Consider the following 18,950-nt stretch of genomic DNA (forward strand, 5'->3'; position numbering starts at 1 on the left):
AGGATGCAAGCATATTTTGACATCAAATTTTGGGGTAAAAAAGTGTATCTTATACACCGAAAAATACGGTAGCAGTTGTTTTAATTTTTCAAAAACAGTCTGTTCTTTGAACAAGAAGATATTTTAAGAAAGAAACACTGGAAGGGTATTTTGTAGCAATATTTACTAGAATTAAGTGTTATATTTCAATGTAATGTTTATGGCTAACATGTGTTTTTCTGACTACATTAGTGTAACCAAACTTTACAGCTACATCTTACTGAACTTAAGTAATATTGAGTAATATTAAGAATATTATTTTTGCTTTCAAAAATCATTTAAAATAAAGATTTAAATTGACTGTATAGTTCTTTCTTTTGGTATGCTGTCTTCAGTGGTTAAGATTTAAGCTTATTTAACTTTTGTTATGCAGTCTTCAGTGGTTAAGATTTAATCTTATTTAACTTTTGTTATGCATTCTTCAGTGGTTAAGATTTAAGCTTTTTTAACTTTGTTTTCATTTTGTCATCTTTTATAAATTAAATTTCCTTCTTAGAAAAATATAACAGCTTTTAAAATGTTCTAAAGTAGAATCTTGAAGGTGCAATGGTAACTACCCATTTATATTGGTTGTTGGAATTTCATGTTCTATTATTTTCTTTACATTTTCACAATTGTATTGTGGTAGTGCACTCATCTTCTGGTTAAGAAATGGTTTTCTTAACTTAATGGCAAGATATTCTTGCATTCTAAGGTGGAATTCTTCCCAGGAGTGAACAATTATGCAGAAGAAACTGGAGGTAGACACAGTACTACATTCATTTAGACAGTAGTTCCTAATACTACTGGTGTTTTAGGTTTTAGCATTAGTGCTCTTTTATTTGACTGTAAAGCCTTCTTTTGGTTGATCCAATGTATCCCTGGTTGCACTTTGAACGTGTGAACTAATATACCACTAGTGAGGTATTCAATGGATGTTGTTTGTTGTTAAAGCTGAAGAGTCCTGTAACCTAAACTTAACATGTGGATATAGCTGTTTGATAAATTTATTAATCATTTATGAAATAATGCTTAAGTAAAGTATGGATTAAGTAATAGTTTTCTTTGGAATACGTAACAGATAGGATATTTAGTTTTCCAGTTTTGATGTGGATTATACTTAGAAGCCACAATGGAAAACAATTTCTTCTAAATGTTTTCAACTTCTGCTTCAAAAAGATTTGATTTCCCGATATTTTAAATGTTCATTATAGCGTTTTTTTTTAACCAGATTTATTTAAAGATTGCAAAAGTGAAACTTTCAAAATGTGAATAAAAGTCCAGTGAAAGTGGGCTTATGATACATTTTAGTGATAAGTATATGCTGGTTATTTACAGCAAACATCTGAGAGAAAAATAAGTTTGTCATTCTGTAGATTTTCAACAGTGAACTTTATATTGGTATGCTTACCACATACAAACTGGAGAAGTGTGTTAACTGATTCAACATTGTTAAACACCACAAAAGTGCCATCAATATATTTCCTGCAACTACTTGAAATAGCACTACCAAACACATTTATTAAAAACTTTAAAAAAAAGGACAAATTGTTTTTAAGAAGACTATCCAGTATAGATTATTCACCTGATAAAAATAGGCTGAGAGAAGAAAATGCAAAAATTTGCGAGTCAATCTTTGTAACCACTTCTACTTCAAGGGGATCATTTTGTCCATATGGAACAAAACTTTACCAGGGAAATGTGGGCTGTTGAATTTCTTGTATTAGAGATTGTAATTTGCACTTAAAGACAACACTGTAAGTTAAAAAAAGATAACAGTGTAAGGAGCAAGGCTGGACCCCACAGCCACTCCGTCAATCTGTTTGTAGATTTTACCATTAAAACGTAAAATGTTACTGTTTCCTCATAAAATTAAAAGTATTTTAAAAACATCTTTAGTCATACCCTGTACAGCTCAATTCTCAAGAAACACAAGGTTAGTGGTTTCATGTAAAGGTATATTTGTAAACAATGACTCAGTATCATAACTATCACAATGAACATTATCATTAAACTGTCTGTTGTAAGCTATTGAAAAATTCAAAGGCATCCTTAACAGAATATTCATTCTATACAAACTATTTCAAAAAACAGGTTTTAAAGACCTTGCTAACTGTTTATTATAAGTAGCTACACTAGAAACAGTTGGTCTGACTATACATCCTAGTTTGTAAACCTTAGGGAACTTTTATAAAACCCCACACTAGTCTGGTTTTTTAGTACATTTTTTCTGTTATGATACCCCTTTTTTTAACAAAAAGTATATTGTATGTTTAGGTGGAATGACTCCTAATTTCTTTAGACTTATCTATATTACTCAGAATAGCTTCCATTTTATTTAAAATTACTACCCTATTTCTATGCAGTCGATTAAAAACCTACAATACCAGTAATATTACCACCCTCTGTCTAAATGAATTTGATTTCATACCTATTTCCAATTTCTTCCACATCATTCTCTGCAAAAATTCCACTTTAGAATGCTAGAATCTCTTGCCATTAAGGTAAGAAAACCAGTTCTATACCATAAGATGAGCACATTACATCTTCAATTGTAAAAATGTAAAGAAAAGAACATAAAATGAACCTCGATCGTTGAACTAAAACTTGTTTGTGTTTTGAACTGCATCAATGTTCCTTATGCTTATGAAAAATGCTCCAAATACTTGGGACCCTAATTTTAATATAATGTTGGTAAAACGCTTTATTTCTGTAAGCTTATTCCATTATAAATCTGCCATACTTGTCCCTCCAATCACCCATATTTTAATATTATACCAGCTAGTTGAACAAGATTATTGTAATACAGCTTAGCATCAAGGTTGGGGTTGTGAAAGTTAAGTTTCGAGGACCATAACTAATGTTCAGCAGCAAGATATAGATACCATACATTTTAACTGTATGACCATAAAGAGCATATACTTTTAATGTAAAGTAGTTATGTTAGCTAGTAAAGTTTATATTACACGTTTGACTATGAAAACTTTTTTTATGCTCTTATGTCTACAGTATTATACTAACGAAAGAAAACCATATTTTTAAAGCTAAAAATCTCTTACCTTCATTGTGAATCAACTTAAAAATCTAAGTAATGAAATGTACAGATTGTGTTCTCTTAAGTATTGATTTTGATAAAATATCTAGGATGAACTTTCATCCCAGTTAACATATTTCTGTGGAGTAATTGTTGTGTTAGAAAATAAAATCTGAACGCTCTAAAATGTTGTTAAAAACTTTTAGCCTTGAATTCATTATTCTGTAAGAGTTGAGTAGCTAATGTTTCGAGAAAACTTTTTAATAGTTGAGTCATTTATAACTTGTAGTGCACGTATTAATACACTTCAGAAAGCTGTGATTTTCTAAACAATGATACCATATGGGACGAAACTTTATAAGGAAAACGTTGACTGTTGTGTTGGATTTATTGTATTAGATATTGTACTTGTGCTTGCAACTGTGGATTTGGTAGAATAAACTGATATTTTAGCAGTTCTCGGATTTGAAAACCATTTTAAACCAACTGTTGTCTTTTAACATTGTATATTAACTTTGTATGTCTTAACATATGGTAGATTTGGGATTCAGCGCCATCTAGATAATTATTTTTTTTTGTCCACCATCACTGGTGATGCTACTCTGAGTCAAAAGTGATTTTGTAAAATAAATTTAAAGCTTCTGTATTAAAAACACGAAAATAAGTAAAAAACATACTTCCATTGTTTGTATATATTCATATATATTGTGTAAAGAGATGCAGTGTTACAATTAAAGAGTTTTAACACAAGTATTATATTTTGTATTGTTATATTACTAATTTATGAAGAGCAATTTGTTTTTGGTTAAATAATTTAGAACGTAATTATGCAATTTTAATGGAAAACCGGGGGGGGGACTCGTGATTCGCATATGAAACATTTATTTAGTAGTGGTATTTTGTATTTGAATGCACAAAGTTTATGAAATGTAAGAGCATTGCTGTGTATTTAAAGTAATTAAAACAGTTAAGTGACCTGCCTGGGCTACTCACGTGTGAGGTCAGGAACGTAGTATTCTGAACAAATTGATGGCCGTGCGGGGCGTTTCGGTTACTGCGAGGTTAAACATATTCCACAGCACTGATATCTACTAAACACCTCTAGTTCAAAAGACACTTTGAATCGAATGGTGTGATCAAAAATAACAAACCGATCGACTTATCCGGTAAAAAGTACCAGATCTAGAAACGCTTTCAAAACCTAGTTAATGGGGTATTAAAATTCAACGTGGTGGCAGTACTGATACACTGTGTCTATAAATAAATTCATACACAAAACATTAACGCATAAATACTGCTGTCTGAGAAATAGCAGATCCATTCCCTGAATATCATTTCACATAGTAATATCTACATCCACATCTTCTTTATGCATATGGTGACGTCATCCGGACGCCCCTCCTCTTAATTTCGTTTTTTATATAGTTCAATGAAGTTTAAAAGCTCCTTACCTATGCACACACGTTACGCATTTAATTGTATAGATATGTCGGAGGTTTTGGCATAATTCGACTTACTTAATATGCGAAAATACGGGACTGTATGATAAGTGGTTGGATAGGAAAATGTTAAAAATAAGATTGTGACACCTTTGTATTGAAATATTTGGAAAAGGTATATAGTGTAAAAATAGTTCGGAAGAAAGATTTGATTAGGAAAAAATTAATAAAATTCAGGAAGCCTAACATTCGTCACAAACGACCTAGTTTATGCGGTGATGGTAGGGGAAAGGACAAGAATAATAGTTTTGTTGTTAGGATATAATTGTAACATACGCTGACTGTAGTAGGAATAAAAGAAGAAAGGCAAGAAGGTGAAGAGGAAAAGAATATGTAACTAAGAATTAAGAGAGATAATAAAAAATGTTTTGGGCAGCATAGGAAATAATGTAGAAAGAAATGGTAACGGTTCAAAAAGAAGACTGGGTAAATATTAATGTGTTTTGGAAAATGACAGTAGGGAGGATGGGAATAAAGAATCAGACGAAAAGAGGAAATGATATTTGATTGAGATTATAAAGAACAGAAGCAAGGAACGAAACTTCGGTTTAGTTAATAGCCGTCCTCTCTTTGATGATCACATAATAGTCGTGAAATGTAAACCATACATTCTACTGGGCATTACTAGCCAATAGTTCAGAAAGCAAGGACTGCTGCTTACTTTTTAATCATTGTTTGAACAAATTAATGAGTGTCTTAGCTTCCATTCTTTGATGCCCACAGTCTCGCCTACTGGGAAAACAGCTCCAACTGGTCGTTCACCAACAGCACATACAGTCCTTCTTGGTTGACTGTCTTTTGTCTGGACCAGAGGTGGGGTTGAGTTGCTTTTGTTGATGACAGCATGTATTTATGTAGAAGCCTCCTCAATTGTTCTCGAATTTGACAGGTGCCAATACACGTCAATTATTCTTAGCTGTCTTCGCTTTCATAACTCTCGATCTGGGTCGTGTTGATAACTTTTACGTCTAAAATAAGGCATTATTTTAGTAAAAGAATTCCTTTAAATTCTTTTTTTTTTTTTTGAACACAAGAGACCAAGCAAGAGCCAGCACACATGTTAGCAAAAACAGAAACTCCGTAATAAATCCTGTTGCCATGGCATAATAATATTCCCTTTTTATCTAATTATGGCTATTTTCAAGCAATCTGATTTCCCAAAAGTATCGGATTATTAGACTCGCTGATAACAGCAGATTGGATAAGAAAATAAGGAGAGTAATCTGTGTTTGATAACTGAATTTTAAATTGCATGAAAAATAAATAGATTGTATACATTTGATGAACAGTGAAAACAATATTTATTTAGACACCACCACCACAACAAAAACCATTGTGCATGATTGCGTCTACCGGATCAGTGCATAGTTCATCAGCTTTTTGCCTCTAAAGATGAATTTCGGCGATCTAATCACGATGAAAACCAAGTATAACTGAACAAAAAAAAAAACTTGTATAAATGTATCAGGTAAACTTAGTTTTTTTTATGTTTAGTCAACATGGTCACCTCATGAACTTTGTTGTCTCACAGCTCTGGCCTACTGTAGCATATTGTTAATTCGGCTAGCAAAGGACATTGCAGTCGCTAATACTTTCAACCCATTTGCTATATGTTTCTGCAACATCCTTTCGGGTATAATAGACATTATTTACTATAGAGAGCAAAAATACAAACCAACTAGAACAAGGCAATATAAACGACTTTTTGGACCATGTGTTTAGGCTAAAGCTGCATATAACCTAAATAAATGATAAATTCTCAAAAATTATAGATAACTAAAGCACATAGAAAACATATGATATACTTACATATTACAAATGGGCTATCAGCCCGATATTCATCAGGAATAGCCCCAGGTGGCTCAGCAGTAAGTCTGAGGGATTATAACTCTAAAAATCGAGCTTCAAAACTGGCGGTGGGCACAGTACAGATAATCAATTGTGTAGCTTGGAGTTTAACAACAGGCAAACAAACAAACATCAATAATAATTAGGTAAAATTACAATACATATGTTTTATTTTTTGGTCTTTAGAAAGTAAGATTTCTGTATGACAAACTGGATATAAAAATCACGTTTATGGAGACCAAAATGTATATAAAAAAGATTTCCCCTGCCACCGGTAACTACAATTTTTTGTTGTGACTTTTAATTGGACTATTAAAATAATGTTGTTGAACAGTTGAGCACTAGATGTCACTAAACGGTATAAACAAATATTGACTAGGATCGAAACTATCATGGCGTTAAACTTAAAGTGATCCACTAACTCGTTAAGTGTTCTATGCGATTTTACTGTGCTTTTTTTTGGGAGAAAGTAAGAGTTGAGAAAAGAAAAAAAGAATGCAGCCACCTCCTAGAAAGGTATATGTGTTTCTTTGTAGATACATATTGCTGTAGTATTTTAAGTTGTGAAGTAATGTTTATACACTTAGAAACATATTAGTATTACTATTACTACAACTTAAGTACAAGTAGATTTGTCAGGATTTAGATAATAATCACAATCACTCAGTATCACTGTATCAGTACTGTGGCCCATGTTGGAGTTGACTTTTATTTTACGTTTTAACTTTTTTTAAAGTTTTATAATATAACTTCCTAGTTATAACTGAGTATCATTGGTTCCGTAATTTATATACAGAGTTATGAAGAAACAGATAGATATATTATTATTTTACTTTATTAAATATTTTCATTTTGTTGTAACGTGCTTGATGGAATTTGAATTAATTGGTTCAGTGGTTGTCTAGGCTAGAGTTGCAGTAAGTAGTATCCTATTCCTAGTTCAATGTGTTCATTAGCTAGTTAATAAGTGGGATTTATTTATTCTAAACATTAAAAGTGAAATACTGTAGTTAGAAAAAATGCTGTTCAAATGCTCTTTTATTAATTTAAGTTGTTAGGTTTTTGTTATTTCCAAAAAAAAGCATTTTGGAGTTTAAGCATATATCAGTAGTAGTTTATAGGCTTATCCATTACATATGATTTTTTTTTACACTTCTTGTTTTAGAGAATTCATACTTCAGTGTCCAAAATACCACATTATCTGAAATTTATATTATGTTGCTAATAAGATCGTAATTATCTTGAAATTACTCATACTGTTTCCTTTAAAAACTATGTAAGATCACAAATGAAATTATTTGTAAGAATGATAGTTTGTTTTAAAACTAAGAGTAAGTATAGCGATAAGGATGCTTGAAAATATATAATTGAAACTTTTGAAAGTATAAATATTAGAGGGTTTATGCAGTATATTCAAGAGTCAGATCATTGTAGATAAATATAGGATGTGCAATTCTTGCAGCTGTAGAAAACAATTTATATTTACATATTAGTGCATTTTTGTCAATCAACAAAGAGAAATATTTAGTTGATAATCTAATTGGAATATGATTTCTGATACTGAAAACAACTAAGTATCTCTATTCTGTGTAACAAAAACTATATCTTTTGTTGTTCATGATTCAACTTGAAAATCTGGCATGACCAAAAAGAAAAAAAAAAGTGGCAGAAGTAGTTCTGGTGAAAAATGTTAATTCAAAGACTTACTTCCTGTTTTTGTGTTATTTAATTTTGTTCTGTAATGAAATTAATAATTTTCATTTTTGTAATAATTTGTTAAAACATGTTTTTTTTAGTTTATAAAGATATCAGAGAAAAGTGAGTCCATATTTATCTCTGTAACTTGAAAGATCTAGTATATATATATATATGTGTGTGTGTGTGTGTGTGTAGAGCTTGGGTATATAAATATGAAATTTGGAATATAACATATGAACAATAAGGGACCATATAATCTTTCAAGGCTGTTCTTGCACACTCACCTTGAAAAAAGTGAAAATTTAAAACCACCTTTGATTTTTTCAGAAAATCATCAGTTTTTCTTCCTTTTACCCTCTAGTAGAGCTCTGGTGTGCACTGCTTCTGATGACAACTCTTTCTACAAGTCAATCACCCTCTTAGAGAAATAAAACTGTCTTAACTGGAGCTTATCCCATCTTTTCTAAATCTTAAACTTATGTCCTCTCCTCCTATTTACAAGTATTTTAAAATATACACAAAGAAACTCAAAGGCCTTTAACCTATTAATATTTGATTTCAATAACCTCTTACCTATCTTTTCTAAAGATAAAATTAGAGATTTCAACATATGCCTATAAGATAACATTTCCATTTCCATAATCATCATAGTAGCCCTCCTCTAATTCCTTTCCAATAAACCAGTGCCCTTTCTTATATAAGGAGAAAACTGTACACATTATTCCAAATGAGGTCTAAGCTAGTGGTCATATAGAGAGATAATTTCTCCTTTTGGCTTGTAATCAATTTGTCTGTAAATACACCTTAAAATTACATTATTCCAAATGAAGACTAAACTAGTGGTCATAAAAAGAGATAATTACTCATTTTGGTTTGTAATTGATTGGGTTCTGTCTGTACTAAATATGTATTACAGGTTATGATAATCGAAATGCAATATTTTTGTCAATATCATTAACATCAATAAGAAAAAGAAAATGCCAAAGCATTGACTTCTCAGGCTCTTCACTTGTAACAAGGGTCAAGTTTGACTGCATTAATAATAGTATTTTGCTTTGATCCAACCACCCTACAGTCCAATTAACTAGTGTTTCCCCATCCTCCTACCAATGTCATTTTCTTAGCTAATCTTTTGTATGGCACTTTAACAAATGCATTTTGAAAATCTATGTATAACAACTTACCAAGTCCACACTATTTCAGTCATCCAAATAACAATTAACATCTTAAAAAAAAAAAGATAAACATATCAGATTAGTTAAGCAAGATATTATTTTGGTGTGTTTTATATGTTATGATGAATGCTTAATATTTTTAATGATGTTTTGTATATATTTATGTTGTTTTAGACCAAGGCTGTTACAAGCCTACGGAATGTTCATAATGAGCAGATTACAAAACTTCAAGCTAAGCATCAGCAAGATGCTGATTTATTGGAAGATATTCGGTAAGTAACAAATAATTCTTTCTCTCTGACACTTGTTTTTATTTGTCATAAAGATCAAAGAAAGATATTTCTTTATTTAGTTTATTAGAAATTATGTTAAATGTAGGTATAATGTTTTTAAATATCTGTAAACTTATTACATATGCTATCAAGTTGACACACATTGAGTACGTTTTCAAAATTAAGGTTATAAAAAATAGTGATGATTCAAGGCTATTACATCTTTAAGATTAACCATCAACTACTTTGTCTAAAAAACAGACACGATCTATGGCTGAATATATTCATCAAACGTGGCTTTAGAAGAGCTCAAGTTAACAGCACAAACAATACCTTTTATTACAATGAAAGGAAGTACTCTGTCGTAATTAAAAGTAAACTTGATAAACAGAGTAAGATTTAATGAAAGTACAACGTTTCACCAGGTTAACCTGCCATCATCAGGTAGATTAACTACAATGAATGAATTGAAACTACAAATATATATAATACAGCGCAAGGGTACATTGAATTTAAAAAACAACAACTATTAATTGAAGAAAAACTGAGATATTAAAATAGGATAAAATTTATTAAAACCTGACCAGGTCTCAGGGATGTCTTGTGTTGTTTCATTTCTTATATGTCAAACATCAAGCAGAAGTTTCTGTGTTACATACTGTTGTCTGTTTTAGCTAAATTTATCTTTCTGGTTTAGCTACACATAGTTACCTGACTTAATATATTTATCTGGTTTAGCTACAAATAGTTATCTGGTTTCATGAAGAAAAGTTATGTGATTTAGTTAGTTACCTTATATTTATTTAATTGAATCAAATGAATCTGTCTTGTTTAGTCATTTATAGCTACTGGACTTTATAGTTTTAATTTGTATTGTTTAATAATATAATTTTATGGTTTACCCAATCATATTTTTTTGGTTTAGTCTAACAAAACCTCTAAACCATGTGCATCAGTATTATAACTTTATAAGGAAGCTTAGAGATACACAGAACAGGCCGTTTCTTGACATACATGTGTTGTTATTTTTATGACGTATTTTTGTAGAACTTTCATATGCTTAGACACAGTATAAAGATTCTTATTTTCTCCGTTAATTTTAGTAGATAGTAATTTATTTCTTCCAGTTTACCACATTATATTTTATACAGACAAATGGGCATTCAAATGTGTGATGTTTTGCTTGTATTTCGTAATTTACTTTATGGTTTATGTATTTTAATTCTACTGCTCATTCCTTCCTGTGCCATGGCCAGGTGGTTAGGGCACTCGACTCACAATCTGTGGCTCGCGGGTTCGAATCCCCGTCACACCAAACATGCTCGCCCTTTCAGCTGTGTGGGCGTTATAATGTGACGGTCAATCTCATTATTCGTTGGTAAAAGAGTAGCCCAAGAGTTGGCGGTGGGTTGTGATGACTAGCTGCCTTCCCTCTAGTCTTACACTGCTAAATTAGGGTCGGCTAGCGCAGATAGCCCTCGTGTAGCTTTGAGCGAAATCCGTAATAAACAAACAACACATTCCTTCCTCAGTGTTTTCTAAGCTCCCGTTTCTCCAATATCATCAAAATTTTACTCAGTTTGTATTTACGTATGTTGGTGCACCTTGTTAACAGACTTTGCTACCGATGGAATAAATTTATTCATAAGTTTTTCATTCTCTAAACCATGTTTGTCTTCATTACTACAAATACTTTTGTTGTGTATAAAAATATATCCTTAGCTTCGTTATTAAGAATCACATTGTTATTATTATTCAATATTAATATACGAAGAAAGTTGTTATCGCACTTTGTTGTACGTTGTTCTTGTGTTTGTGCTTTTTGCTGTCACCTTTCCTTTCACTAATCCAGAATAAGAAGGTTTATAACTTGAAGCTCTGAAAAGTACTGTCATGTGACACTTAAAGAATCCAAGCGCAAAAAAATTAGTTGTATGCTGTGTGTTTTGTTATTTAGATGTAACTTCTTGGCCAAACTTCCATTGATGATAATGACCATATCAATTACGAGTCCACTGGTAAGTTAAAGAGCTTATAATGTTAAAATTCGGGGTTCTATCGTTGCAGTTAGCACATCACAGGTAGTCAATTGAGCAGCTTTGTGCATAACAATGGAGTATTGGATCACTAAAAAGTAACTATAAAAGCACAAAAAAGAGAGAAAAAATACAATACGTGTGAGCAGTTTCGGAGAGTGGCTATCCTGACGAAAAAGGTATAATTTCTGAATGTGCTTTGAGTTTCAGATTTTTTTAAGGCGAAAAATTAAAAGATTTTATGCAAGGTATAACGGGATCTTGGTTGGAGCTACTTTTGTGGGTTTGTTTCGGATACTCGAGCATAGCTAAGCTAGCTAAGGACTATCTGCGCATAGTCGTTCGTAATGTTTAACTGATAAATTAGAGAGAAGACAATAATACCAACGTTTAGTGGGATTTTACAGTCACCGTTATAACGCACCCACGGCTCTAAAGTTTTCTTCTTCTTCTTTTGTGGTTGTTATTGTTCTTCTTTTGTTTGTTTTTGAATTTCGCGCAAAGCTACACGAGGGCTATCTGCGCTAGCCGTCCCTAATTTAGCAGTGTAAGACTAGAGGGAAGGCAGCTAGTCATCACCACCCACTGCCAACTCTTGGGCTACTCTTTTTACCAACGAATAGTGGGATTGACCGTCACATTATAACGCCCCCACGGCTGAAAGGGACGGGGATTCGAACCCGCGACCCTCAGATTGCGAGTCGAGCGCCTTATCCACCTGGCCATGCCGGGCCGCTCTTCTTTTACGGCAACGAGATATCCTAAACCCTCGGATTCACAGCCCGACGCTAGGTTCTGGGCCACACATGGCCCGTTACACTGGTATATAGCAATAATACTCGCGAACTCATGGGTCTATGGCCCGGCCCATTAAACTTTTTCAGTTTAATGACCATTGCCGCTATAATGCAAATTTAATTTCTTTAACTAAGTTACAAGAGGTAATTAATAGGACTACTTATTTACGTGTTCTAATGCCAAATCTAGGATCCTCTTTCGGGGAATCCCCGTAAAAGCGTTTTCGCGAAATACTCGGGTTCCCTAAGGGTTGGGTGAAAATTTTTAACTTTCTGCAAACTTCGGGGCCAAGACCATTCGGTTGGTATCACTTAGCAGTTGGTGCGACCAGCGGTTTAGGAGGAATTACGTGACACACATACACACACTGAACTTTTTATATGGATTTTATCGCATTTCAAAATTTTTACAGGTATGTTTACAACGTTATACGGTAGTGTGTTTTATATGAGCATATCAGCATTTTATTATAAACGTTTGATTGGACAATGCACTTAATCATTTTAATGTTACCTGATATATGTAGTTATTTTTAAATCTATCAAATTGATTTTTCTTGTTATCGTGAAGGTGAAGATGTAGAAAAATCGATCCTGTCGATTTGAAAGTTCATTTTTATGCGCTAAACCTCTTAAAACGCACATGTAAATATAATTAATGTCTAACGGTGTTTTATCTTTTTGAACTAACAGTTAAGTGAGCACAGATATAACCCCATAATTGTAAGCTACAAATTCCAAATACTAGTACCACATTTTATGGGAACAATAAAATTTTTAACCCATGTTTAGGGATTACAAAATCACATAATCCTACTTATAAACTTACGCTTAACTTTTGGCGCTCTTTTCTGTGCCCCCCCCCCCCCCCGTGCCACAGCGGCATGTTTGCTTTTTGTAGCTTTGTGCTGAATTACAAACAAACAAAATTGTCCTTTCTGTCTTATAGAAAATTATGGTTGTTAATTTCTTTTGATAAAGATAAGTCTTAGTGATGAAACTTAAGTGGACATTTCATAAGAAACACAACTTACCTACCCTTCCTTAAATAAAATTCGTATTTTCAAGCTTTTGAATGAGTTGTGTTTTGTATCGAATAATTTTTAAGATGATAGTTAGAGTACAATGAATTATTGATTTCCACGACAACATAAAAAACAATTGGTTTTGGTTTTCATAAAGCGAAAAGTTTGAACATTTGGAAAGCAGAATGAGAATTGTGTTGACAGAAGTTTAGGCTTGAGCTAGCATAACCCTGTGTGGTATTCTCAGATCCACTGACTTCCCTTCAAGAAATTGAGTAGGTTTTAGAGAATAACAAAAAGTTCGATAGAAAAGGTTTTGCGGTAGTATGTCTGAATTCTATGACTTTGACCATAGGCGGTGAAACCGGGAGAAGAGGGTACTGGGGGCACGTGCCCCAACTTTTGATTCAGTGGTAAAGTGCCTCTTTGAATGGAATAGATACTTGTACATAATTATCAGGGAAAGTCGCTGTTTCAACATATTAACTAATATGCCCCCCCCTCCCCATTTGTTCTGCTGCCTGTGAGTCTTTGACTGAATCATGAAAGAAAGAGACTGGGAAAATGTTTTTGTGTTACAATATGAAACAGTCTTTATTTGTTCACAAAAATATACAAAGACAACGAGTGAGAAGGTCGGGGTTTTTACTGGAGGTTTGAGAGGTCTATAAAAAAGATCTTTATGAAGTCCATGAAAAAGCTCTTCCAGACTTAGAAAGCATAGATTTATATACAATAAAAATAAAAATGCTATTCTTTTGAGCATGTCTACGCTATCTGCTTTACTGTTGGTCATTTTCATCGAAAAATATAGTGTCATGTGACTTGCTAATGGAAAATATAACTGTCCACTTTCACACTGTATGTTCAACTTTACAGAAACATTTCCTGCAAGAAAGCGCACATGACACCCTTAGGGAATGACCTAGTTCAGTAGGTAACGAGAGCGAAAGGAACTTTGTTACTTCCTTCATCAAGTTCTGTAGTAAAACTACATACACCTGTATGCGTGGAATGTTTTGAAATATTTATAATAAACAAAGGGTAGAAAATGCGTAGTATGCGTGCATACTAAATCTAGTATATAGTTCAGCTTTTATATTTGTCAACTACACAAATACAGATTACAAAGTTTTGGTAAGAATAACATAGCTTAGTAATTTCGAATCTCGAATAGCGTGCGAGATTATTAACATTCATTATTATATGCCTTCCCTTTTGCGAAAATCTTGATACTGAAGTCATAATGTTCGAATATTGACTGTCACCCCGAATTTCCGTAAATTTGAACATTTTGTAGTAGTGGCAATATTATACCAAACTTTTTTTAAATTGAATAAAGCCATTGTTTTTAACTAACCTAATCTTTTGTGGATACACCTTAAATATATATATATACGTATGTATTTATTTAAATTAAAACTTTTTAGCGGCTGGACTTACACAACTATATAAATAATACAAAATATCTGAAAACATAGTCTTATGTATTTTGTTATTTAGAAATAAATTATAATAAAATGTGTTTGCTATAAGAATAGAAACTTTAAAATTTAAGATCACATCCCAGAGCATACTGTTGGGATTGAAACTCAAAATACTCAAAGGTGTACGAACTAAATATAACTTATGTTTTGATAGTTTACAGTTTTACTACACCAGTGCGAACCTTTAATTTACGTAGGCTGTAGGGGTGAAGACTAAGTGGGAACCTATAACTCGCGTAGTCTATAAGTGATAAATAGAAACTTTAAACTAAGCCTTGAGAACTATTTTGGAGGAAAGGAAAAAAACAAGGTGCACGTTAGTTTTCGTATCTCTGGTAAAAGATTACTTTATTTTAACAACATACCAAGCTTCAAAAACGCTATATTTTGTTAAATTGAAACAGATTGACAGGTGATATTGTAAAACCACATTATTTTAAACTGTTACTCATATCCTTTCCGAATGACTGTTATTCCTTAAGCATGGGTAAACTATACTGGAAAATTGTTACTAGTAAACATGCTGAATAATTGTTACTCGTTAAAAATGGGAAAGTGCTACTTGGAAACTGTTACTTGTAAGCTTGAGTAAGTGCTATTCAATCAGTGATGATATATCTCTGCGGAACACTTGCAGCTTCTACTGAGAGGTGGTTTGAATGTAACAAGTGTCACTCCTTTAACATGGAGTAAAATTTTTATTTTTTTGCAGTTCTCTATGAACATTTTTCCTTTTTCGAGACAATACAATTTTTTTTAAGAATCCTTGAAAAACAAGCTTTCCCAACAAATTAACGTAGTGATTTTGAACCAGGCTCCACAAAACCTCGTATAGTAAAACAATTAAGAGATTTATTTTCAAATAACTAAAGAAAAGGGTAAATCGTATAATAATTTACAACTATTGCGGCCAGAGTTTAAACGTTGGTAACTCTTTACACAAATTTCGAGTGACTTAATTTGTTTATCGGGATATTGGCATTGGCAATTCTTTTTTATGCACTTATTGACTCTTTACACAAATTTCGAGTGACTTAATTTGTTTTATCGGGATATTGGCATTGGCAATTCTTTTTTATGCACTTATTGAAATTTATGGAGCCTATATTCATATTTGTAGTTAAACCACTTACAATAACAACAACAAAAGGTGTAAGTGGCACTAAACGGTATAACAACAACAAAAGGTGCAAGTGGCACTAAACGGTATATCAACAACAAAAGGTGCAAGTGGCACTGAACTGTATAACAAAACAAAAGGTGCAAGTGGCACTAAACGGTATAACAACAACAAAAGGTGCAAGTGGCACTAAACGGTATAACAACAACAAGAGGTGCAAGTGGCACTAAACGGTATAACAACAACAAAAGGGGAAGTGGCACTAAACGGCATAACAACAGCAAAAGGGGAAGTGGCACTAAACGGCATAACAACAACAAAAGGAAGAAGTGGCATTAAAAGGGATAATTACGACAAAAGGGGAAGTGGCACTAAACGGCATAACAACAAAAGGAAGAAGTGTCATTAAAAGGGATAATTACGAAAAAAGGGAAAGTGGCACTAAACGGCATAACAACAACAAAAGGAAGAAGTGGCACTAAAAGGGATAACAACAACAAAAGGGAATGCCACTAAAAAGGGATAACAACAACAAAAGGAAGAAATGGCATTAAAAGGGATAATTACGACAAAAGGGGAAGTGGCACTAAAAGGGATAACAACAACAAAATATGGGAGGTGACACTAAATGGGATAACAACAACAAAAGGGGTAAGTGGCAATGAACGAGATAGCAGCAACAAAAGGGGGAATGTGGCACTAAACGATATAACAACAACAACAACAGGGAGAAGTGGCACTAAAAAGGATAACAACAACAATAGCGGAATAACACTAAACGGGATAACAAGAACAAAAGGGGAATGGTCACTAAACGGGATAACAACAAGAAAAGTAGGGAAGTGGCATTGAACGGGCCCTAAAGTTAAAACTCGATTGGCATATTTTTAAAGGTTGGTTCAAAATTTTAAATTCTATCATTATCAACCAGCAAAGTTAAAAGTTAGGTCTTCCCTTAATTAAAGTATCTGCTCGATGAGCAGAATTGAAGGTTCGAACACCCTCTGGCTTTAGATTATATATATATATCAGCGCTTTACTCTCCTGCTGAATTCTCTAAATAATGTTTACAATGAGACTCGTTGGAATATTACCCCTCAGTTTCCTAAAATAAACCAAAAACTAATATTTTTATTCACTGAAGTTTAGCTTATGAATATGGTAAAAACTGGGCATTATGTTGAGGTGATCAAATTTTTGAAACCAAAATTGCGGACACTTTTATAAAACAAATTGGCCCCGCACTTCCCATTATTCCAGATGGAGGCGGTACTGGAGAAGCTTGCTCTACTAATGGTAGTTGTATTTATCTGATAAGTGTATCTATTTTATGATCTTTTTGTTTTGTTTTTAAAAAAAGAACGGAAAAACGTTCTACTGCATATTTAAGGTCTTAACTATGCCGAATGCACCAGTGCTGTAACGTGAGAATGGAAAACTAACGCTCATCTATATAAACCATTATTTGCCCACTCATACTTTGCGAACCGCTGAACCGATTGTCATAAAATCTGGCATGTACTCTTTGCCTCTTCCCCCCGAGGAGTGTCATAGGGGTTCGGCATTTGGATCTTTTCTTCCCATGTCACCCACAGAGGGTTGTGTGTCTTCCCCGTGGGTTGAACGGGGAAGTTAGTTAGTAGTAATAATGATAATATCAAAACTGGTTTAATAGTTATTTGTAATGTATTCCTGCTGCAGACTTCATAATAACTATAAAGAATAAAATGTGAGGGTATTTTTGTTCACCGAAGTTTAGTTATGACCCACGATAAAATTGGCAATAATGAGAAATTGGGACAAGAAATTTAACGTTTGAAGATCTTCTTAACAGAAAAAAAAAGTTTAATTACAAAATCAAGAAGGTCAGAAAATTAAATAGTCCGCGACAGAACGTTAAAGGAAAATTCGAGAATGAAACGTAAGATCGATAGAACGACGTGAAATAAAAAGAAGTGTTGAAGAAGATTTATAAGCGAGTATGAACGAAATTTAATGAGGTATTAGTGGAGCTAAAGCAAGATCTTAACACAGAAAAGTCTGTAGAGGAAATTTTTGTCAGTGAAAAGGATCATTATTTAAAGTATTATAGAAAGCGCTGTTTGATAAAACCATAAATGGAATGCGGAATAGATTTAATGGTTTATATACAGTGTTCGTTGAAGATGTTTATTTTAATATTGCGGCAATACATTAAATGGTGTGATTACTAATTACTATATTACAAAGAAATATAATGCCAAGTTTTATGTGGATTTATAAAATTAGTACTGTTTTTATAGGCCGAATAAACGACCTGTCAGAGAGAATGAAAACAATTGCAGTGTTAGAAAACGTTTAAAACTGGTAGAAAATTGAGAAATTGAGTGTTATTGTTGTATTTTTCTAGTTGTTAAAATGATGCCTGGCTTTAGGTTCGTCATAATAAATACATCATGAATTTCTTATCAAAGGTGTGTTCATCAGAAGCATAAAGCGCAAAAATAAGTAAAAACGGTGAAAAACTTAAGACCAAGAAGTTTGAAATCTAGCATAGTGATACAGTGTAGTTATTGTCCATGGAAAGGAAAAAAGACACGCATCAAAAGATGAGTCGTTGCATAAAAGGTCTAAATGCTATAGTAAAAAAAGGTTGAAGAAAAGGGGGACTTCAATTTAGACATAAAAAAAAGTTCTAAGTACAAAAGAGACTTTCAGTGATAAAGATTCTGAAAGGCATGACATCCAACGTCAATCGAAGTCAGATAATAATGGTAATCAATCGTAAAAACACAGATTTGGTTTCAAATGTGTGAAAACACTGTAAAACGTAATAAAACGTTAATGTACAGGACGACTGTTTCCACCAATGTGGCCCGGCATGGCCAGGTGGTTAGGGAGCTCAACTCGCAATCTGCGGGTTCGAATCCCTGTCCCACCAAACAGGCTCGCCCTTTCAGCT

General features: G+C 32.9%; 1 protein-coding gene across 1 annotated transcript in view; it reads left to right on the plus strand.

Moving 5' to 3' along the window:
- Positions 1-6,821: 6,821 nt before the first annotated feature.
- LOC106459768 (F-BAR and double SH3 domains protein 2-like) overlaps positions 6,822-18,950 on the plus strand; it is a gene marked incomplete at its 3' end in the record, with an annotated part of 44,938 nt that continues 32,809 nt past the window's right edge. Inside the window, exons 1-2 of the mRNA XM_022386310.1 lie at positions 6,822-6,915; positions 9,447-9,544. Of these exons, the coding sequence (XP_022242018.1) occupies positions 6,895-6,915; positions 9,447-9,544 (119 nt within the window). The remainder of the gene's footprint in view (positions 6,916-9,446; positions 9,545-18,950) is intronic.

The sequence above is a fragment of the Limulus polyphemus genome, unplaced genomic scaffold (genome assembly GCF_000517525.1).
Source record: "Limulus polyphemus unplaced genomic scaffold, Limulus_polyphemus-2.1.2 Scaffold658, whole genome shotgun sequence".
NCBI lineage: Eukaryota > Metazoa > Arthropoda > Merostomata > Xiphosura > Limulidae > Limulus > Limulus polyphemus.